This window comes from Meles meles, chromosome 11 (assembly GCF_922984935.1).
Source record: "Meles meles chromosome 11, mMelMel3.1 paternal haplotype, whole genome shotgun sequence".
Classification (NCBI taxonomy): Eukaryota; Metazoa; Chordata; class Mammalia; order Carnivora; family Mustelidae; genus Meles; species Meles meles.
Window position 1 is genome coordinate 5,452,983 of NC_060076.1, and position 23,392 is coordinate 5,476,374.

Consider the following 23,392-nt stretch of genomic DNA (forward strand, 5'->3'; position numbering starts at 1 on the left):
AAATTTCATCACCGGAAGTACAGTAACTCCCCACGAGCCACCTACAGCGAGACACACGGACAGAAGCCTACTGGTCTTTCTTCCCGGCACATATTAAGAGCTTGCAAATTTATTGAATCAGAGGCAGGCCGTCTAATGATTTAGTTTTGCTACATCTCGGAAAAACCCAGAAACTCTCAAAGGCTGTCCGTATATTGGCACAAACAGTCTCAACAGTGCCAGCTCGGCCAGGCTGAGAGCTGGAGCCCTCCTGCTTTCAGATCCCAGGGAATCAGACTCCTTGCTTTCCTGTCTTCAGCTGGGCCAGGCCTGGGACACAGTCCTAGCTGTATTTGCAGGGCTGAGGCTGGGGACCAGAAGGCTCAGAGAACTGACGCCTTCATTGTTCCCAGCTCAGGTTTGCCCCGTGACCTTGGCTCACCTCAGGCACCTCTGGGCCCCAGGCAAAAGGCTCTTCCTTCTCTCTTCCACTGAGACCTGCCCAGAAGGTAGGTCCCGGGACACACTGTTCCCCTGATGTGGTGGGCATCCTGAGGGTTTTGTCTCTAGGACACCGGGGCCGACTCCACAGCGTCACCTCCCAGCAGCCCAGAGTAGGGACGACAATGGTTGTGTGCGGGGTGCCGGGAGGGCCTCTATACTTTCCAGCCAGCAAGAGCCAGGACCTGCCCAAGGGCCCCCTGCTGCTGGCCTGCGAGAGCTGAACCCCGGGAAAGGAGCAGTGTCCGGTGGGCAGAGCTGCACACCCCCGCGGACTCAGAACCAGCCTCATGGCCATCAACCCTCCTAGACAGCGGCAGGAAGCGTTGGGGACCAGAAAAAAAGCCACGGCCCTCAAATGCGCCGCACAATTAATATTCCTGCTCCTTTTCTTAGGTGTTAAAGTTAATTGTGACTGATCCAAAAGCTGTTTCCAGGCTGCTGCTGTTGTGTGTGTGTGTGTGTGTGTGTGTGTGTGCACGCGTGCAAGCATTTGAAAGATCCCCCCTCTCCTCTCCGCAGGGGTAGGGGGCTACAGATGGTTTCGGTATATTCCTTCTGGGAAAAAATGACTTAAAAAAAAAACAGTGACAGGAACCTGGCGCTAAAAGTCTATGGATTTGGGCTTTTGACAGTCGGCATACAAACCACTGCGTCAAAAGAAGGAGATGACAGGTGAGTCTCGCTGTCGCGGAGGAAGAGACAACAGACATCTCCGCGGTGACACGCACAGCAGCTCCAAGTGTCTATTTTCATCTCCCCGTGTTTACAGGAAAAAGACAGAGGTGTCAGCGGTTCTCCGTGGAGCGGCTTCAATCACACCATAATTACTGCCAAGGGGGGGGATGGGAAAAGGGCAAGGAGCTGGGGGGGTGGCGGGGGGGTGCGGAGAGTGGACCAAGGAGGAAGAGGTGGGGACCGAAACACTGCTGCAGCTTAAATCCATCTCCTCTGTTCCTGAGGCTGTCGGGTGGACTGGACGGCACGATCTGGTAGAACGGGATGGGATCCGCCAATCCGCTGGGGTCTGGGTCGGGGTGGGGTGGTGTATGGGTTGGGGCACCCAGACCAGAGGCTCTGGTCCTTTGGGAAAGCAGTATCTAGAGGAAGATATGTGGAAAGGTCCGGGGAAGGGAGGTTGGCTGGAGCCCAAGGGCTTCCCCTCTTGGGTACCAGGACCGAGGATGGAGGCGGTTGCCATGGTGATGGGGAGGCAAGTCATGGTGGGTCTCTAGCCATCCTCTATGTTCCTGGTGCCCTGCAGGCCCCAGTCTGGGGATCAGGGTGGGCCTCTGAGGGTACGGACAGCTTTGTTTCATAGCTCTCCCTCTACTCCCCATCTGGAACGTTCCATCTGAGTGGAGCCTCTGGGAGGCCGGGACAGGTGGGTAAGTGGGAGGGCAGCCCTTGCTTCTTCTTAGCCAGAAAGTGGAAGAGTCGGGAGGAAGTGAGATAGGAGGGGAGAGTGGGAGACAGATGGAAAGGGTAGAGGAGAGAGGGACAGGGGAGAGGAGAGAAGTAGGCAAAGAGGAGGAGCGGGAGGGAGTCCACAGAGGGAAGAGGCAGCGGCAGGCAGAGGTGAGACCGGCAGGGACAAGGCTGGGAGCTAAGGAGAGAGCCCAGCAGGCTAGAGAAGGAGGGAGAAGGTGAGCGGAAGGACAGGCGCTGGCTCCTTCCCCACTTCCCGCCTGCCTGCCCCGCCCCCCCTTCTCCTCCCCACTGATTTCATTTACTTCACTTAATTAGCCCCCCTCCGGAGTTAAAAAGATAATGTGATAATGACCATGCCAACAGCCACAATACAGCAAGAGCTCCTCCCTCTGCAGCTGCCCCAGCCCCCTGGCCCTCTGACCCCGTGACCACCCCAGACTCGGGGCACCCCACCCACCTCCCCCTTGCGCCCCCCCCACCAAAAAAAAACAAGCCGTTTAACGAGTCTCAATTACGAGCTTTGTCAGATCAATACAAAGGCCATCTCCCCCTCACATGTTCCTGTTCAGCCCTCAATATCACTGACAATTAGCAGCTTCTCCCACTACTGTAGACTTAATAAAAAACGTGGCGCGTGGACACTCCCAACACCCTCATTCACTGCGCCTGCTCAAGCTTCCTCATGACGAATTACTCGGAGAGGAGACATGAAAACAGGACAACACCCTAAACTCATGAAGCAACCCTGTTCTGTCACCCCTCTACCCCAAGTAACCAAACACGCCAGTTACAGCTTCCGGGGGAAGATCCCCTGGTGTCACCCCACCTTTGATAAGCCACAGAGAGGGCAAGTAACACACTAAGGTCACACAGCAAGCTCCTGGGAGTCCGAATCCTGTTTTCCCCAAAGACCGTACAACCCTCAGGCTAAATTCCCTGCATGTAGGCACAGCCCCCCACAGGTACACACAGAGTACCTGGGCACTGCGAAGGCTGCGCTCCAGGAACCTTTCCCTCGGTGGGGGTTTGGGGGGTGGTTAGAAGTCAAGGGAGTCAGAGCTGACTGCCAGTCTCAAGGCTCTGAACTTCAGTGGTGATGACGCCGCCCAGCTCTGGGGAAAAGGTAGTAGTCTACCATTCAGAGCTCTCTGTATTTGACCCATACAACAACCCATTTCACAGATGAAGAAACTGAGGCTCTAGGAGGCTAAGTTTCTTTCCCGGTGGTGCTGGGGCCACGATGGGGACTCACATCTGCCACCAGAGCCCAGACCCTCTGCATGTGCCTCCCTCGGGCTCCAGGGGCTCGTTCCTGTCAGCCCTTATATACCCTCTACCTTCTCTCCCAATCTCCCGGAATGTTCCCGATCCATGCTCTCCACTCCACATCTACCAGCCTCTTCTCCTGCCACCTCCTCCAGGAAGCCTTTGCGGCGCAGCCTAGCTCAGGCCTTCATCACCACCCCTTCAGTTCAAGTTTACCCGACTGTCCCTACCCAGCAGGATGGCGTTTCACGGAGTGACCTCAGGCCCATCCTTACCTGGCAAGGCAATTCATTTTCGCCACAAGTGCAATCCTGGTCCATTGGTAGTAACTACCCGCACCACTGGGACACAGCCACAGTCAGTCAGTGATGGCGCGGGACGGGCATGATGGCAGGTGCCATCGAGGATACCTCTGAGCTCCCAGAGGGCACAGGCTGCCTCTGACCTTTCTGCCTGTCCCTGGGGCCACTGCCATTTATGGGGCATCTCCCCTGCCCCAGACGCCGCTATCAAACACGGGCTGGAACCGAGATCTACCCCACCCCAGAATTCTAGCTCTTAGCCTCCACTCTGTGCCTGTGTGGGTCTGGGCATCAGCCCTGGCCTTGGTTTCCCCTTCTGTAAAATGAAGGCACTGGTCTGTGGCTCCCCAAGGTCCCTCTCTGGTCTGCCTTGCATGATTTACACTGCGACGTCTCCCAAGGGCAGACTGAGACAAAGGGACCTTTAATCAAATGTTAATACAGGTAGGAGGCAAAGGTTTACCCGAGGACAGAAGGGAGCGGCTGATTAATTACATTGTTCTGACAAGGCCTTCCGCTGAGTTTCAATTAGGTTGCTTCTCACAGACAGTAGCTGTGTTGAGGAGGGAAAAAAACCCAGCTCACAGGAAAGCGGCAAAGGGGCCACTTCACTTCCCCCCTCCCCACACCTTTGGTGATAAATCCAAACAGGTCAGAGTCAGAAGGATCTGACCTCCATGCCCAGGGCCACCACATCACACTTGGGGAAATGGGGCCCAGCAGTGACAAGTCAGAGGTCAGTGTCGGGCAAGGCAGGGCAAACTTGAGTGAGGACCCCCACTTCCTGTCTCCTGGACCAGCACCCTGTTCTAAGGGGGCTAACTCTGGCCATTGGTTCTCTGGGTAGGAGATGCCCTCATAAGGGGAAACTGGGTCTGGGAGAAGAGGGTGTGGTCTGATGACCTGGCGAGGGCCGGACAGAAGCCCGTGGGCTCTGGTTAATAAGAGAGGGGCTGGAGGCACCTGCTTGGTTGGCGCCAGGCCTCCCTTCACTCCCGGTCCATCCGGGAGGCGGTGAGGGGCCTGGCAGCGGCTCCACACAGAGGCCAAACCCCGCCCAGCCTGTGCCCTGCCTGGGACGGGCCCTGGCCGGCTCCTACCGCCAGCGCAGCCCACAGCGCCCACCCCTGGCGGGACTCCTGCCCTGCCCGGCTGGTCACCGTCTCAGAGCAGCCTTCATGACCGTGAAATCGGCCCTGCAGGGTCAGCGTGCAAACCTGGCCGACCCGCCCAGGACACAGGAGAGCCCGGCCTCCAGGCCGGTCCCTGGCCTCCCCTCTCCTCCCAGCCCCTCCTGGACCCCCAGGTTCCTCCTCGCACTCTCAGGACAGCACTTCTCATCGTGCCCTTGAGGGTCAGTGGCGAAGGGCCCACTGTCCTCACCTCGCAGGGGAGAAACTGAGTCTGGTGGGGGAAGGAGCGAGCCCAGAGTCACCCTCATAGCAACACCCCAATGGGAGCGGATTCTGACCGGCCTCTGGGGTCTCCCGGAGCTGAGACACGCCCCCAAGGGCAGTGAGCGGACTCACCTCGGGACTTCATCCCAATGAAGCGGTTCTCCACGATGTCAATGCGGCCCACGCCGTGCTTGCCCCTGGGGGGAGAACGGGTCCCTGAGAACCACCGGCTGCCGCGGCTGCTGCGAGGACTCGGGTCAGACGCCACCCACCCGGCTGGGTTCTCAGGGGCAGGACGCCGGAGCCCCGCTCAGGGCATCAGGCACCATCCCCGGGCCCAAGACGCAAAAAAGCCAGGTCACCTGCTCCAACGGCTCGCTGGACAGGTGGGGAAACTGAGACCCAGGGAGGGAGAGGACTCTGCCTGTGTCACACAGCGGGTGGGCTCTGCCCTAGGGCCTTGCATGGCACCAGCCCTAACCACTGCTTGTCTCTCCTGCTGTCTGGGTCTCAGGTCTGGCAGGAAGCTCAGAAGCTCTAGTTGGACCGTCCCTAGAGGTGGCAGACCCTGGGGGGGAGGGGGCGAGGGGTTATTAACCTTCCAAGGCTGAAGGCCACCAGAGGCTCCCATCAAACCGGGAGACCCCGTGCCTGTGGGCTGCACGGAGGCCGCTTGGCCTTCTTAGTCCCTGAACCTCAGGCCGTGAGCATCAGGCACAATGCAGGCCCCCCTGGCGCCCCCCCCCCCCCCAGTGCCAGCACTAGCCACGGGGGTGGGGGGTGTAGCTTCTGGGAAGGCCTGGCCGGCCGTGGGCACTCACGCGACTTCATTCAGGTACACGAAGAGCTCCAGGGATGTGCGGTGGGTGGTGCCGTCCTTGACGTTGGTCACCTTCACGGGGACCCCTAGGGCGGGAGGAGAGGGCAGTGGGCCAGCGGGCAGGGGCTCGCTGCCTGTCACCCCGCCCTCTCCCTCCGCCCGCAACGCCTTAAACGGATCTGACAGATATGGACTCCAAATGACTCCTTGAAAAGCCCTGTGCAGGTTGGGGCCTGCTGGAGGGAGAGCAGGGGCGAGAACGCCCCCCAGAATGAAAGGGAAAATGCAATAAAAACGCGCCCCCCCACCCTTCCCATTCTCTCCGTCCCTTTTGCATTTAGGGGCTGTGAAATTGGAACCAGCCCTGAACTAATTGAATTTCACGCTCCACCATTGTCTTAGGCCGGGGCACCTTCTGTCCCACCAGCTACCCAGGCCTCCTGGCCGAGGTGCCGCGGAGCTCGTGCTCGTGCGCGCGCCCCCGCTTGCACATGCACGCACGCCCTCGCCGCCCCCTGCCACGCCGTCGGGTGGACCCCAGCGGCGCCCCCCCACCAGCCCCCGACCCCGCACCCCACACCGCTGCAGCCAGCTGAGGGCTGGGGTGCAGGGGTGCGGCGCTGCCCGCTCGCGCGGCCGAGGGGTCGGAGGCAGCAGTGAATTCTGAGAAGCGGGGTCTGGGGTGGCAGGAAGGCAGGAGGGAGGCGGCGGCCGCCGCTCGCGGAGGGGACAGCGGGGCTGAGTCAAGGGGGGTGGCAGGGAGGGGGGCAGTGGGTGGGTTCAGGGTTGACTCTGAATAGCAAGGGGCACTTTCTTGAGCGGTGTGAAATGAGCAATAAATGTATTAGGGGGCTAACAAGAGAGCTGTAACAGTGACAAAGGAAAGCTGTTCAAAGTTGGCGGATAATCCCCCACCCATCTGCCCGGCTCATTACCATGTCGCCGGCAACCGGGTGCCAATCAGGCCTCAATAGCGGCTTTCGAGTCTTTATTAAGCCGGGCGCCGCTTGCAGGGGCTTCCCTCAAGGCGTGTCACCTCGCCATTCTTCACCCCCATTTCCAGGGGTTTTATAACTTGGTTGTAAATTGCTATTAAATGTAAGTCTGCCCAATAATGAACCTTAAGCCCCTCTCGCCACTGCCCGCCTCTCCCCTCTCCCTTTCTCTCCCTCCCGGTCCTATTATGGCCTTCGCGGGGGCCGTGGACGGGGCCTGCCCCCGAGAGGAGCCGACATTGTTGGTGCTGCTGCTGGAGAAAGCCTCTTAGCCTTTAAAATAGTTAATAATTAGATTAAAACTTCAAATAAATTAACTAGAGGGTGAATGGGAGTAGTCGGGGACGGCTCCTCCCGTCTATTTTTTTTTTTTTTTTTCCAGACGGTCCCCAAATCATTAAAATGGATCACAGTTTCTTCTCCGGCTCAGCCCTTGGGGCTGCCCTATTTCTGGAGGAAAGGCTGCCAGAGCCTTGTGTCCGGGACCCCCGCTGCCTCCTGCCTGCCTCCCACGCTCACCCAGGCTCCCTGGGGGGGCCCAGTCGGAGGTGCTACCGGGGACCATCTCGCCACCTTCTCTGAGATGATGCCCCCACGCCTGCGGACCAGGCCCGGGTCGGGCAGAGCGGGCATTTGGGGCTCTAGCTCCAGTCAAGAGCCTCAGCCCACGGACACTTGGGTCTCCAAGTGGTGTGAAATTCAAGGGCTTGAACGGATGGGGCGAGCCATGGAGATGCCCACTGGCTTGGCCGGTCTCTCGGGAAAGGCCAGAAATAGGCACGTTATTCAAACACGAACAGACTCCGCTCCCCCTGTACCCCCTCACTCCGCACACCATACTCGACACCTGTGAGCGTCATTTCCTTGGCCTAATTTAGAGGCAAGTGAGCCCGAGCCCAGAGGGGCCTCATGGTTACAGCACGATGAGTGAGGGCAGGGATCTGCATCCCCACTTCCCATTCCCCATCCTCGGTCCCTGAGGTCCCCTGGGAGGGGACGAGGCACCCCCCCCCACTCTGTTCCAGCCCAGGCAGCCGGCTTGTGGATGGACTGTCCATCCTCCCTGTCCAGGCTTGGGAAGACCTCACACCTCCTCTTGGATCCTCCAGGTCTGCCTAGCACCACCTCCTTCAGGAAGCCTCCCTGATTTCTCCAGCTGCCAGGATAAGTCCTCTCCTCGGGTGCCCTGAGCCCTCACTCTGAGCCTGGTCCTGCCCTTCTCATTACCAGGCACACCTTGCATTCCTCTCTGTCCTCCATGGCAAGAGGTGTGCCTGGTGCCAGGCTCAAGACTGAGCATTCAGGCCAGGCCAGCAAACACGTCTTGTTGATAGCAGTGAAGATAAGGAGATCAGGACACCCACCCATGGCCAAAGGCAGCAAAAACACTGGCAGTTTTTGAGTTTGGGGTAGAGGGGTGGTCCTATGGTGTAGGATTAGCTGAGGCTTTAGCTGGGGGTCAGAGGGGCCCCTGAGGCAGGCTCTCTAAGACCCACCATTTACTGAGTACCTCTCCTTGGTGCCAGGGCCCAGTACAGGACACACGCCTCACAGACCACATTCTATACCGTGAAAATGCCAGGCGGCCGGTGTTTTTATCCCCAGTTTACACAAGAGGACATTGGGGCCCACGAAACCTGAGTGACTGTCCAAACTATAGAAATGATCCCTGAAAGTATAGTCTTCTGAGTGACTGTCCAAAGTCCCAAAGCAACTGGCAAGTAACCGCTTAAGGACTGGAATGCTCTCACTCCAGACCTGGTGTCCATGAGCCCATGTGATGGGCAGCTGAAGGTGCTTTCCTCTCAAGTCTGGAGGCTTCCATGGACCACGCCGTCCGAGGAAGGGGGTGGTTAGGAGCCCCGGAAGTCCCCGCCTGAGCTCTGGCTTCCAGAAACACAGGAAGGATGCAGTGGGCTCGTGCCCAGGCTCTCAGGCAGAGGGCAAAGAGTCCCGACAGGTGGGCACCTACCTTTCTTGAACTCGATCTCAAGGATGTCAGGGCTGTTGGGGGCTTTGGCGGGGTCCTGGGTCTTTGTGTAGAGGCCTGGAGGCGCTTGGTTCTGACAAAAGACAGAAAGAGGCTGGAGGAGGGGGTGTCCGGAGCCGAGCCGTGCCCCGAGGTCCCCGCACACCCTGCACCCCACCTCCCACAGAGATCTGCACCCCTTCCCCAGAACCAGGGGATTGTGGCACCTGCCACTGACTGGCACAGACCCGTGGGCCTCCCAGCCCCCAGCCCGGAGCTGGCCCCCGCTTGCCAGGGGCCTGGGAAACAAAGGGCTCAAGAAATCAGACAATTTTTCCCCTCAACTTGATCTCATCTTCTTCTTCGACGCCCCCACAGCTGGAGGTAGAATAGCAGCAGAGGAACAAGTCAGGCAAGAAAAGTGTGAGTTTGGAGGAGCGAGGCAGCCGCGGGCCTCCCGGGAGCCGGCGCTCGCTCTCCCAGGCGCGGGGAAATGGGGCTTATTCTGCACTGACCGCAAAGCTAATGACTACGCGTGACCCCAGCAGGTGCTCTGGCGAGCCGAGCCGTCCCCGGGGTCCTCAAGGTTAATACTCACAGGGAGAAAAGAGAAGAGCAAAGCAAAAACCCATTTGAAAACACATCAACCTTTATGTATATTTTTCCTTGGGCGTGTTGCAGAACGGGCCTCTCGTCTTGATGCAGCGGGTAGAGGGGGCCACTGGCTGCCTGGGGCTCTCAAAGTCCCTCCCAGCTCCCAAAGCCCAAGGTCCAGGGGCTCCCCGAGCTGTGCTTGGACCCTGGCCACCAAGGAGGTTGGGGGTCACCTCTCGGCCTGACTGCTTTGGTCTTTGCTGTAGGCACCTTGGGGCCCGGCTGTTCCCACCTGGGATGCCCTGGGATAGGCCATTCCTTAAATCTTTGCTTTCGAGACCCGGTGGACATGCGCTCGTTACTTTCCGTCTACGGCTTCTTTTGGGTTCACAGCAGCCCCGTTGGGTAAGAAGGTCAAGTGCTCTCACCTCATCTATAAGTGAAGAAACACGGGCCGAGGGGCAGGGACTCCCCCCCACTAAGAGTGCCTTCTGTGCGGGCCAGGACCCAGTACAGGGCAGGGAACCCCGAGGCCAGCCGCAAATATGTGCTGGGTTTTAGAGTGGTCGAGAACATCCCCCAAGCCAGGAAGTCAAGGTCCCCGGTGGTGGGGCCTTGGCCAAGTTGGTTTACTTCCTTGGGCCTGTTCTCCTCACCTGCAAATGGGGAAAGGATGCCTCCCCTGATGTCTTACACCTTAAGCGTACAGAGAGTTTTTATAGTTTTTACTGGACATGAAGTTACCTAAGAAAACGCCAGGGAGGACCAGGTGCGAGCCACAGCCTGCTCTGCAGGAGGGGACGACAGCTGGAACGGACTCCTCCTGCCTCCCACAAGAGCCCCCGACCCCCACCAGGAGGCAGGAGGCCTGGTGAGCAGAAGTGCGCTGGGTCCCTCACCTGTGGTCACTTCACTTGCTGGCTCTACGTCCAGGTGACCAGCCATCCTGGCTCCCGCACCCCTAGGCACATCTCGGTCCCAGGCAAGGGCGATGGCTTGGGCAATGGCCTTCTAGCACTACGTCTGAGCTCGGACAGGGGCCTGTGGCGGACCCGGAACCTCCCGGCTGCTGTGCGATGTGGAACCAGTGGCATCCCTTCATGCTTCCATTTGTCCGGTGGGAATAAGGACCCAGAACTGGCCCCAAAGACAGACCCAAAGAGGGAAAGGGCCCTTAGGGACCCTACACCCGAAGCCTCCATGGACCAGGTGGAAAACCAAGGCCAAGAAGTGGCTTGACCACACCATAGTGCCTGCCCCCAGTAGTGTGGAAGCCCCACTGTGTGGGGACTCTGGACTCCCTGTTCAGTGCTCTTTCCATCACCCCCTGCTGTTTCCCAGCCGCTTTAGAAACCTAAGGGCTAAGAAACAGCACCGAGGGCTTTGACCAGAGACAGCCAGCATCACTGATGATGGGGACAGGGTTCGGGTGGTTTCAGAGAAATGCCCAGCTCCCCCAGGCCCCGCTGGGTCCGCCAAGCACTGGATTCCTTGGGCACGGACAGGCCCGGTGACCAACCACCCTTGGCCAAAGGCAAAGTGAATCAGGGCTTGGGTCTCTGGGTGTCCAACGTGACTCCCCAGCCCCTTTCCCTGCCTGCCCGGCAGGGATTTGGGGGGCACACTGCTGGCCCCCAGCCCAGGAAGAACTCAAAGCAGGGTAGCGGTGCTGAGAACCCCCCTACCCCCCACCCACACCTTCCTCCCACCTCCACCTGCACTGCCTGACCTTCCCCCGCCACACTTCTCCACGAAGCCCCAAACGGAGGAGCGGACCTGCCCTTGGAAGGAGAGAGGAGGTGGGCAGACCCGCAGGACGGGCAACACGTACTCCACGGTGCGAGTCGGAGGCAGCTGGCGTGGTTTCCGACACCCTGACAGCGCCGATTAAATAAAATAACTAAATAGAAATAAAGTGACATTTGCTTTGCATTCCGAGGTGGCTGGGCGCCTGCCTTCTTTTTACTCTCCCTCCTAAAAGCCCAGTTCAAATGACAAATAGTTTGTTGGCGAGTATCAATACCCTCTATTTATCCAACCCAGCGGGAGGGCTCATTTCCAATGTCATCTGGGGGGGGGGTGCTGGGGGGAGGGAAGAGAGGGAAGAAAAAGAGAGAGAGAGAGAAAGTGGGGGGATGGGGGGGGAGAGGACGAAAGAAAGCATGAAACAGGGCTGAGAAGGAGAAATTGGAAGCAAATGGCCCATGAACTAAACCATGATGTAGAGGCATGATCGATGCCGCAAATGGTTTATTCATCCGTCAGATATGGCGGCCCGGCAACTGAATGAACTCTTTCACTCGGTGCCGTATGAAGTTAAAGCAAGTAAATTTCTATCTTTCTTCGCATTAGCTGCCTCATTGCCCTTCAATCAGCCCTCACGGAGGCAGAAAATGGCTCCACCATCTGCCTTCAGACCCTCCCTTCGGCAGGTCTCGGGGCTTTTTTTGGAGAGGGGGAGGGGGCACCCGGTTCCCTTAAGCCCTGTCTCCCCATCTCCTCCCGAGGGGGCCAGGGCGGTGGGGCGGGGGTGCGCAGGAACTCTCTGCCTGGAGGGTAACACGAGGCCCCTAGTGACTGCCTCCTAACTCCAGAGATCCCGAGGACCATGTCCACCAGGCAGGGGAGGACGCCCCCCCCCCACCCCGGGATGCAAGGGAGGGTCCTGAGGCTTAGCCTAGGGGTGCTCCCTGACAAAGGAGGGCAGGCCCAGAAAGCCAGAGCCTGGGTTCCTCAGCCTCACCCCACGCTTCTCAGTGGGAATGAGGTTTCCTCTCTCTCACACCCAGCCCAGCCTGCCCTGCCTGAGGGCAGGGGTCCTGGGAGGATTTTGGCCCCTTCCCTCCAGAAACACTCTGAGCCTGCCTGAGGAGGCAGAGAGGGACCCCACTGAGGTGGAGGGATAGGCCAAGAGCTTTCTGTGCTGCAGAAGGGAAGGGCTGTGCTGTCCCACTGTGTGCAGGAGGAATCAGAGGCTCAGAGAGGTTGGGTAACTTGCCCAGGAGAGCACAGCAGTAAGTGAAGGCCTCGGGATGCAGACCTGGTTTCTTATCTCAGGGTGACTGACGCATCAACCTTCCCATCTTGAGCGATGGCAGAATCCTTGAAAAGACTCTCTTTGACACCGACTCATCCAACCACCGTCTTCCTGAGACAGGAGGCCGGAAGGGAAGGACCTGCCCAGGGTCACAGAGCCATCTGGACCCCCAGCCCTGTCCCCAGGGGCCATTTCCCCTCTGGCCGAGCGTCTGCTCCCCCAGTCCTGGTGAGAGCGCTACAGGATGTCTGGAGGGGGGTAGAGCAGACAGCCAGCCTGTGCGGCCTGTGCAGCTTGGCCTCTGCAGGGCTCAGCCTCGCCCGCCCCCCTCGGTGCTGACTGACTGGCTAATTAGGGGTGGCTGGCCTGAGTGTCGTGGGGTCAGCAGAGCATGAACTGGAAAAACCTGTGGCCAGCAGGCAGCAGCCCCATGGGGCCATCAGCCCCCAGGGGGCAAGGGTGTGGGCTCTCTTGAGTGACACCGTTGGGCAGAGTGGAGTGTTGCGGGGGGACAGCGCGGTGCCGGGGGCACCGCAGAGGCAGGAGGGCTGGCTCCTGAGAGATACGGGGTGAGTCACTTTTCTGGGCCCTGGTTTCTCGGTTTCCTCGCCCATAAGACGAGGGTGCATACAGCCAGGAGCCAAGGAAAGTAAGCCAAGAAAATGCTAGAAACCCAGGCCTGGTCCCAGAATCTGCTGCTGGTGGCTGTTCCACCGTCACCAACACTGAAGAGGCGGCTGGGTCCCTCCTGGAGGCAACCCAGGACCCCCGGGCGGGGCTCCAGCTCTCCCGCCCTCCCCAGCACCACCAGGGCACCCTGCCCTCCAGCTGGCCTTCTTGGATCCCCCAGGTCCAGCTGCCCGAGCAGCCCACCCCACCCCCAAACCAGCCACCCTGGGTGTGGGGCTGAGCCAGGGAATGGAGACACATTCCCTCGGGGACAAAGAGATTTTTCTCTTCCCAGGATGGATTTCGTCCTGCCGGACCCCCACCCCCACCCATCTCCCACGGTGGCAGGGGGAGATACAAAGCGAAACCCCCCCAGGGACAGAAATCCTAAACTTCAAACAGGGCCGAGGCCCAGCCTGGCCAGTCTCCGAGGCTGGGGACAGGGGATCAGGGCGGCCTGCCTGGGGCGGCTGTGGAGCACAAACCCAGACAAACGGGTCCTGAGGCTCTAATCTGTGCCACCGGGCCCCCCCCAACCCCCCAACCCCATTGCAGCAGGAGCAGCCTGCGAGCTGGTAGGCACAGGCTGGGCCCTCCCACAAGTGTCTCATCTGCCTAATTGCTTCTTTATTGTCTTACAATCACACACTCTCTCCATGCTGCCCTGAAATATTTCCTTCCCCTATTCATCCCAGTGGCAATTAGAAAAAAGAGTGTGGTGGGTGGGTGGATGGGGGTCTCGAAATGCAGCAGCATGGAGTAGGCAGGTGGGGGCGGGGGGGGGGTGTGCTGAGGGGAGGGTCGGCCCCAGGCCCATACCCGGCCCCCGTGAAATTTCAAATTAGGCTACAATCACATCAGACAGCATCGGCTCGGAATCGCTACCACCAAAGACGGGTAGCCCCATTCACAGGAGACCGCGGGGGTAGGCGGCTTACCTTGGGGTTCTCCAGGATTCCAGCCTCGTAGCTATAAGGGAAGAGAGGAAGATAGGGGATCAGGTGGGGAGAGGCAGGGAGACACCCTCCCCAACATAAGCTTGGTCTGCCCTTCTTTCTCTGGCAGAGCAACCGCAGCTAACCCCCGCCCGGAACATTCTGGGGCTCCCACGGTTGGCTGTGGGCGCTGCAGGTTGCAAGAAGGAGCCCCAGGGCTTCCCATCTGGGTGGGGGGAGACTTCATACATGCTGTTCTCTCTGTTTAAACACACTCTCCCCCTCGCAGTTTGGGCAGTCAGTCCCTTCTGGTCCTTGAAGTTTTCATCTCAAATGTCACTTCCTTCGAGAAGCCCTCCCTGATACCCCAGCCAGGGGCAGGTGCCTATTATCTACACCCTGACACCACCCCCCATCCCGCCCCAGCCCTGCAGGGAGTGAGCAGCAGCAGCAGGGAGCACTGGGTGAGGGGCAGGTGGGGACCACTACCAAGGCTACAGGTGCCCTGGGGAGGCAGGTGCTCTGGCGTGTGGGGCAGCGCAGCGCACAGGTGGGATGTCTCGCCTACCTGATGTGCATGAGGTTCTCGTCCATGCTCCATGGGTTCTTGGGGGTGACCGGGATGGGGATTCCGTGTTGCTGTGGGTGACAAGTGACACGGGGCCAGCGTGAGGCAGCTTGAAGGTGGCCTGAGGGCCACGCCCAGCTGCCTTGATTTTCTTATGAGGCTGTGGACATTCCCCAAACTCTGGTCCTCGTGCAGTTGAGACCGGCACCCCTCCATCTCCTTCCCCTCCCCACACCCATGGCTGCCTGGGGAATGAGCAAGGGCCCCGTTACTGGACACGCCCGTGCAGAAACTACAAGGCTCTGTGTCTAAGATATCATGGAATGGTCACTGACCTTGGAGGAAAGATTCTCTGAGTCTATACTTCATGGGCCCCGAAGCACTAGAGTGTGCCAGGCAGTGTCCCAGAGGCTTCCCACTTGCTGACCCCGCCCCTCTGCGACCCCATGAGCTGGGTTGTGGGAAGGGCCCCAACTTCCACCGTAGGTATCAACCAAGGTGTGCGCCGGCACGGTACTCAGTATCGCCCAGGGAAAGGGCTTCTAGCTCCTGGCACCTGTTGACGGTACCTGCCTGGCACGTTCTGGAGCCACTCCTGTCCCCCTGCCCTGCACAATCACCACGCACAGGACTCTCCAACCCTTTAAGGAACATCCCGGCTACACCCCCACCGGCTCTAGCCTCCCCTAGTGGTTCCAATTATGCCTTGCTTCCCAAATGGTTCAATCCATTGTTCAAGGAGAAAACTCATCCCGGTCTTGACCCTGGGTCTGAAGGGTGTTGGTGATCACTCCGAAGGCCCACCTCACTCAGCCTTTGGGATTAAGGACAAGGCTGACCCCTTAGCCACCCTGTGCTGTCCCGGCTTGACACCTGGTTGGATTCCAACAGGCACATGACATTCTGCTTTCCCCTCCCCTCACTCATGGGGCACAGAGGCAGCTAAGTGGCCCTGCCAGGCCTCCGTAAGGACACTTCGCTCCCCAAGCCCCTTTCAGCATCTTGGCTCCCCCCGCCCAACCCATGGTCCTAGAACCTGGCCAGCCCCAGTCCCCTTAGCCCCCACCAGCACCACCCGGTCTCTCCCGACGGGGTCACCCATGATCTGCCCTCAGTCCCACTACAGGAGGACTCCAGCCTCCTCTAGGTTTCCTTCGTCACCACCTTAAGATTTCAAAATAAATGAAGCTAAAACCCTCCTCCAGATGTGTTTTTTTTTTTGTTGTTGTTGTTGTTGTTTTTTAAGCTTTATCTGGGGAATTGCTTTAAAAGATAGTCCAACTCTAATCTGGGATTTGTGTACTCTTCAATTTAAGCCACATGGGCAAACAGGGACACCTCATTTAGCAGCTGCTCAATATCGAGGGGCACTCATCCCCCCAGAGTTGCGACCAGGACTTCGGGCAAGAGCTGAAACCCCAAGGCTGGGGGCCCAGAGGGCCAGCAGATGGGTTCCCCGCAGCCTTTGTTTTGGGGGGGGCTTGGAAACACTTTCACCTTCCTTCCCACTGGGCCTCCATTGTCGAGGTGGGAGCAAGGAGAGGAGGAAGGGAGGAAGGCGGGAGGGACAGGTTGGGCAGCCCTCCTCCGCAGCAAGAGACACACACGTATGCCAAAAATAGTCCCTTGACCAAAGAGATTTTTGTCCCCGCCTGCACCACCCCCCCATCAAGAAACTCTTACTGCAATTGAGGACAGAAAACAAAACCAGCTTCCCACAAGTACATGGGCACCGGCCCTGCTTTCCAGCCCCCTCCCCCGTACGCTGGCCTTTTAAAAGAAATTAATTACGGTGACGATGCTCACGACAGGGTGATGGGGGGGAGGAGCGGAGTGAATGTGTGTGTGGCTGTCCTACCGCACCTTTTGGCCTTGGCAACTTGCGGGTCTTGAAAGCAGGGGCTTTTCAAAGTGCCATTGATTTCTGTCTCAGCGGAATCAGCTGTCTGATTCTGCATTTTGGACAAAGCCCAGTTGCTGCTCAGTCATTCTGGTCATTTCCTGGGTGCAGAGACGTGGCCTCCCTCCTGGAGTGTGCTCAGGTTCCCCAGAGCTCAATGCCGTACCAGCCGCCCAGGGAGGCTCCAAGGCCTGGGACCCCCGCCCCTCCCTCCGCCAGGGCCCCTCTGCTCACCGTGCTTTCCTGTTCCAAGATTACTGGGGATGGAAGCTCCGTGAAGGGACCTCTCCCCCAAAATCTGGGAAGGAGGGCCCACAACACGCCTGAAATTCATCCTTGCTGGGACAAAACCAGGAGTCGCTTTTGTTTGGGGCTTAACGGAAATGAAGGGCAAGGCACGGGTCACCCTGGCCCTCTCTTGAACCAGGAGTGCCGTCGCGAGAATGGAGACGGGGCGGGGGTTCCAATTCATTATTCTTAAAGATGAACTGGGCTCCATATTCTGTCTCAAGGAGACGAAGGGGGGTGGGAAGCCTCATCCGCCCCGGTTCTCTTAATAGCTCTGCGATTTGACAATTTGTTTGGCAACATATGGGCTTGCTCTTGTAAACTCCCCTCTTAATCATAAAACAACAGATGGTACAGGAGCTCTTTCCTCCAAGCCCTCCAGGTCTTAATGGGATGCTGGCGGCCGGGGCCAGGCTGGGTCCCCGCCGCGTCCCCTGCCACGCGGCACCTTGGCTGCTGCAGGAGCTCACAGCCAGCCCCGGTGACTGCTATTTAAAACCCGAGCAATTTTCTGGTGTGTGCACCGAGTTGCTTTTTCCCCGTCTGATTGATTGAGGCTGTTTGTCAAGGGCTGCCATCGAGAGTCGCTAAAAAGAAAGGGACCCCGGGGAGCGGCTAAGGACCTTTGATGCAAAACTTCTAATATGTTTTATTGCAACTTGTACTTCAAAAGGGCTGGCTCGACAAAAGCCTTTGTCTGCTAAGGCCCCCTCGGAGCACCTACCTGTCCCCGGCAGAGAGCCGGGGACAATGAGCAGCCCGGTAATTGCCGGCCGGAGAGCACCTCCCTCACACCTCCCACAGGGGCGGCGGGAGAAGGGGAGGCGGACTGAGGACTCGCCCTGGCAGCGCCAGCACCTCTGCAGGGGCCTCGGGGGACAGGTGCCACCGAGCGGCGGTGGGCGGGGTCAGCTGGGGCAGAGATTCAGTATCCCCGCCCCCCCCCACCTCCTACCACCCTCCAGAACGGGGATCGGCCCCAGCCTGGTGCGACTGGTCCGGTCAGCCTCTCAAGAGGGCTATGCCCCTGGGGGCAGCAGGCAAGGGCTTGGGGTGTTTGGGGAGACGCAGCCATACCTTTGCATACTCCATCAGATCATTGCGGCCCTGGAACCGGTTGTAGAACTCGGGCATCCTCCAGGGGGCGATGACCTGGGTGCGGGGCAAGGGGTCAGGTGGCGGGAGAGCCCGGATGTTGGCTTCTGTGGGCCCTTGACCCGGCAGAGCCGGCCTCTGGGCTAAGGGGCCCGGGACACCCACTGCTCACCTGGGGTCTCCAGGGAGGGTACAGCCCATGTGGGCCGGGCAGAGGTGCCCCACTAGGCAGGGGAAGGACAGGACCGGCTACTCTGGGGGTGGCCCGGGCTCCGTGGCAGGAAGGCCCTGTGTCCCCTAGTTGGGTCCCTGTCCTTTCTGGGCTTCCGTCTCTCTGAGACTTGGGGTTCGGCCTTGACAGGCCTCATGTTTCTTGCTGGCAGGGCTAGTACACCACTCCCATGGCCTGGGGACTCAGAGGGGATGCACAGGGCTACAGATGCCTCTGCTCCGGGACCGGGGGGGGCCCCCGGACAACAGATGGTGCTCTCTACCCATTCCTCTTGCTTTCTCTCCCTCTGCTCCCAGGAGCCGCTCGGGGTGGGGAAGGAGAGGAGTGGGCACCTGACGGGGGGCACTGAGCTCATTTCACAGGGGCTCCATCGGCCTGGGGTTGGAAAGGCAGGTCCCCAGGAAGAGCCCCCCACCCAGCCCTGGAGCCAGCAGGGCCCCTGCCTCTGCTGGTGAGCTGTCCTGGGCAACCCCCCCCCCCCGCCCCGCCTTAGAATGAGCAGCCCCTGGAGCAGACCAGGCCCTGGGAGCTCCCAGAGACCAGCTGTGGCCCTCCGCCTCCCCGCCTTGGCTTGCCCTCTATGGACAAAGATTCAGAAACAGGACACCTGGCCCCCCAAGCTACTGTGGGAATCTAGAGAGTGGGGGTCAGGAGAAAGCCCCCGCGGCCACCCGTCTGCAGGGAGCCAGCTTGCAGCGGCCTCTGAGGATTTCTCAGCTGCCCAGTGTTTGGGGTCCAAAGGGATCACTGAAGCGCCTTAGCTCCAGGCCACTCCCAGCCAGCAAGACGCTGCAGCTGGTTAAAGGGACAGGGAGAGATGGTCCACTTAAGAAAGCATGAAAGAAAGAAAGAAAAAAAAAGGGACCCCCCCCCCCCGCCTCCCCAAGCACCCTGTCAGAGCTTTAGGAGAAGGCAAATTGTTTGCAGCCTGAGGTCCAAGTGACCTCTGAGGAGCTTAGACCTAGGCCAGTGTGGCCCAGTCCGGTGGCACAAGCCACCCATGGCCCCTGGGGCCAGCGATGTGGCCGGTGCCACCCGAGACGGGCTGCCACGGATCTCAAAGACTCCAGACGGGGGTGGAACACAGCTCACAAGGGATATTTTCGTCTCCGTGAAAGGCTGAAGGAGATGGGTCCACAGGGTTCCGTAAAATATAGTATTAAAATGATGTCACCTGTTGCTTTTGATCTCTTTTTAGTTTTCTTTTTGGTTTGTTTGTTTTAATGGGGCCGCTAGAAAAATCTAAATCACCCGTAGGGCTCACATGGGTTACACACTGCGGCTCTGAATGCCTGGCGCCTGGTGCATACCGAAGGAAGGAAGGAAGGAAGGAAGGAAGGAAGGAAGGAAGGAAGGAAAGAAGGAAGGAAGGAAGGAGTGGATGGACAGACAGAGGGACATAGGCCCCGGGTCAAGGTCAGGCTGGAGTGGGGACGGGCGTTTGATTCCCCCTGATCCTGGTGATTCCCACCCCAAGAAAGGGCTCCAGGATGCTGGGGGTCAGGCAAACAGAGCTAGGGCCTTAGCTGGGTGACCCCGACTGGGGTTGAGTGGGCTATGAGCACCCCAGAAACAGGGCAGCAATGTCCCAGCCTGCACCCAAGAAGTTAAATCTGGGAACACCGAGGACACTGGCCAGAAGGCGCCATGTCTTTCTGTCCCATGCTCTCATCTCCCCAAGCCCCTGGCGGGTACCTCTAGGAGGGGCTGATGGTCAGAGACAGTGCTGGACCCCCGCATCTGGCATGAGCCCACGGTCTCTCCACAGCAAGACAGGCACCACCCACCCGGAGGATCAGGTGCCCTCTGTCCCTGTCTGGGGAAACTCCCAGAACTCTATATCCTGCCCTCCCCCCACCCAGGGACCTTAGCTCCCAGCACCCACCCCGAGGGGAGGGCGGCATCTTACCTTAATCTGAGGGGCCAGTGAGTAGCAGGTGAGCTCAAACCGGACCTGATCATTTCCCTGGAACACGGAGCAGGGGGTGGTCAGGAGCCGTAGCACAGGGGCGGGGGCAGGGGTCTGGGGGTCCGGCAGGCAGGAGCTGCCCCTCACGACTGCTGACCACCGGCTGGGGGGCTGCTCAGGGCAGGTCCACTGCATGGCTCTCCTCTCACCCCCAACCTCGAAACCCTCCACGGTGCGTACTACTTTTTGAAAAATGACAGTTGGTCTTAGAGGCGAAAGCCCAGCTCCTGCCCTCCAGGCAGAGTCAGGACGGGAACACAGGGCTCCCTGGGCACTCGGGTGTGCGAGACAGGATGCTTGTGGGCCCGGCTCATGGGCCCGGCGGTGACGGCCACGCGACTTCTGTGTGTGTCGAGCTGTGTGACGTGTGCGTGCGTGTGTGTGTGTGTGTGTGTGTATGCGGGGGTGTGTTGGCAGGATGGGGACGCGGGCGTTTGGGGAGATGGCAGGGCACCCACACGTACCATCGTGTATGTACACACTTCAGGGTGCGTGTGTGTGCCCGAGGCTGGGGGTCTGGCCCCGCCGAGATCCCGGTCCTTCCCCAGGCAACCCCCAGCTGCCCACACCTCGGCCTCCTCCTCAAGGTTTCCTCCCCGCCTGGCCTCATCCACCCCAATCCAGAGACCGAGTCCAGGGCTCGGGCTCCGTGGTGCTTGCACTCCTCATATCCATAAAACTGGGAAGCCTGTTGCCTCGGCGAGCCTCAGTTTCCCCATCTACAATCGCTGCCACTTGGCGGGGAATGGGTGGAACCAGGGGACCACTGAGGGCCCATTATCCTCGGCTCTGCTCTGCACAGACGGGAAGCTGCGGTCCCAGTAGAAGGGACGAGTTCAAGGGTCCCCAGCCCCCACCCCCAAGGGCTGCCCGGCCTCTCTGTGCCCACGTCCTCCGCTGCAGAAGGAAGCGTCCTGTGACCGTCCCCCCCCCCCCCCCCCGGCGCGCAGACGCGAGGGCTGCCAGCGTCCTGCCTGCTTCCCATTAGCTCGGCACCCGGAGTGGGGACTTAAGCTGTGGAAATAACAGAGGGACCTTTCGCCTACTGTGAAAACTGCACGGGCCCAGCGAGGCGGCGGCGGGAATGACATGTTATTTTCCAGAGTCTTGTCAGGCGGCACGGAAACGCAGATCTCAGCCCCTCTTGGCGGAGGAGCCAGGAGCCCAGGCGCTGAGGCTGCCCCCCAACCCCACCGCCCTGTGCCTCTCGGGGGTGGGGGGGGATTGAGCTGCACCAAACCCGCCCTCCCACTTGCCCGCCAACCCAGCCCTGGCATGAGCACCCACTAGGCGCTCGCTGTCCCTGGGGAGAGAGCCACGTGGGGCCAGTGGGGTATTCACCCCGGCTTGCCGATGAGGAGAGCGGGGCTCAGAGGGGTGATGTCACCTGCCTGGGGCCACACAGCCAACAGACATTTCTGTCCCAAGACCTCACCGTCACGTGTCCGGTCTGAGCTCCAGACTTAAACTCATTGAGTCCTTACAGCTGACCGCAGTCCCCCGGAAGTAGGTTCTATTATTATCCCCGCCTTACAGGTGGGGAATCTGAGGCACGGCCAGGGACATGTGCCCATGGACCCCATGGCCAGCCCCGTTCCTGCAGCAACGGCAGCTAGAACAAAAGGCAGACCCACGTCAAACTTGGAAAGCACAGGGTGCTACACGCCCTGGTGACCCCCCCCCCCGCGACTTCATGTTCCCCAGTAAGACGGCAGCTTGTGTTTCCCTGGACAGGCCTGCTGGGCGGCCGTCTGCCCACTCAGCCCCACGTGGGGATACCCATCTGTTGGCCCGAAGCCAAACAGCCTCCCTCGGTTCAAACTCTGTCCCAGATGAAGAGCCAAGGTGGGTCCCGTCCCCCGCCCCCCTACCCCGAGCCCCAGGACCCTGTGCGCCAGGGCAGCTCAGGGGGCGTGCGTGTGCTCCGCCGGGGCAGGAGGGCTCCACACCGGGTGTGTCCACGTGCTGATACACGTACAGGCATACGTAAGTGCGGGTGCAGCGCCCACGGGGGCTGGGGGCTCCGCCCACTGTTCCCGGGCGAACCATACAGATGGCGCCTTTTGCAAAACTGCTCCCCGTACCCCTGGCCCAAGTCTGGCTCACATTTCCAGGCCCTTCTTCCAAAACTGGGGGGAGGAGGGCCCGGAAGGGTTACCTCAGCTTTTCTATGGCTCTCCGGGAGGGAGGGAACAGGGTGGGGCGCAGGGGGGGAACCCCAGCTTGAGCTCTGTAGCAGGTGCTGCCTGGCTGGGCCCTGGGAGGGACGCTGCCTCCCACCTCCAGGTCTTTGCAAGGGCTGTTCCTGTGGCCTGGGGTGCCCTTCCTCCTTGGTGTCACTGGCTAACTCTTGTTCCCCCACTGTTCAGCCCCCTGCTAGGTTAGGGCTCCTAAGTTCCTGGGGGCCTCCCGGAGCCCATGCATGGAGGAGGCCCAGTGCTGGATAAATCCTCGGGGAGTGAGTGAACACACACGTGGGTGTGACTTCTGGGAGGTTGGACGGGGGCTCCCCAGGCCCTGGTTTCCTCCATCAGTGACTCAGGAGCTGGGAGAGGTTAGGGGCTGAGTTTCCACATGGCCACAGCCTCAGAACTGGCCACGCCAGAATCTTCTCCATCTGTGGGGGGAGCCCCTGCCATCTGCTAACGCTCCAGCTTTCTCTGCACTGTGACCCCCTTGCCCAAAACCGCCAAGGGTCCTCTGGTATCTCTCTGGGCTTGCCGGCCTGACCCCCTGGCCTCGGTTTTTCCACTGGCGCCACAAGCCTCCCGCACTTGCTCCAGAAGCCCACCTCCCGGGATGGAAAGTCACAGACGCTGGCCCCCGCCACCAGGCCATAAGCCACGGCAGGCCACCGGCTCCTGTCCCCTACCTCCCTGCCGCAAACTTGGCATTTCTCTGGACCCCACCCCGGGCCTGCCTGGTTCTCCCTATTCACACCCCTCAGTTCTAGGAAATTGTCTCCAGAGACTTTGTGGGAGTGGCTTTCCCAGTTTCTGTAAATAGGGGAAACGAAGGCACAGCAGTATGCCTTGCCCAGTAATCCCAGGTTAGGTGGAGATCCAGGGTAGCACTCCCCTCCCACGGCCTTCCAACCTCTAGTCTTGGAGGCCAAAGAATGTCTGGAGGGGGTGTTCTTTTCCGAACCCGAGTCCTGTGGACCCGGGTAGGGACCCTAGGATCCTGGGGGGTGGTGGCTGTTCCCCTGCTTTTCTCCAGAGTCAGCAACCCAAGGCCTCAAAGCCAAGCCTCTGGTGCCCTCCTGTGGTCGAACTGAGAAGTGCACACAGCGCAGGTGGCTACTGGCCGCTTTAGGGAGACTAGGGTAGGGGGGCTGTGTGTCTCCCCAGACCCTTGAATCTCCCAAACCAGGGCCAGACCCGCCACATGCACACATTCACTCCCCCAGCGCTGAATGCCGCCCATCCTCAGTCCTGGGGCTACC

At 59.8% G+C, this 23,392-nt stretch overlaps 1 protein-coding gene across 1 annotated transcript in view; it reads right to left on the bottom strand.

The window, feature by feature from the left end:
* ASS1 (argininosuccinate synthase 1) overlaps positions 1–23,392 on the bottom strand; it is a 52,928-nt gene that overhangs the window by 13,927 nt on the left and 15,609 nt on the right. The window contains exons 6-12 of the mRNA XM_046021964.1: positions 19,888–19,944; positions 17,729–17,803; positions 14,464–14,534; positions 13,899–13,929; positions 8,664–8,754; positions 5,698–5,782; positions 5,009–5,073 (exon numbers count right to left, since the gene is read on the bottom strand). Coding sequence (XP_045877920.1) covers positions 5,009–5,073; positions 5,698–5,782; positions 8,664–8,754; positions 13,899–13,929; positions 14,464–14,534; positions 17,729–17,803; positions 19,888–19,944 — 475 coding nt within the window. The remainder of the gene's footprint in view (positions 1–5,008; positions 5,074–5,697; positions 5,783–8,663; positions 8,755–13,898; positions 13,930–14,463; positions 14,535–17,728; positions 17,804–19,887; positions 19,945–23,392) is intronic.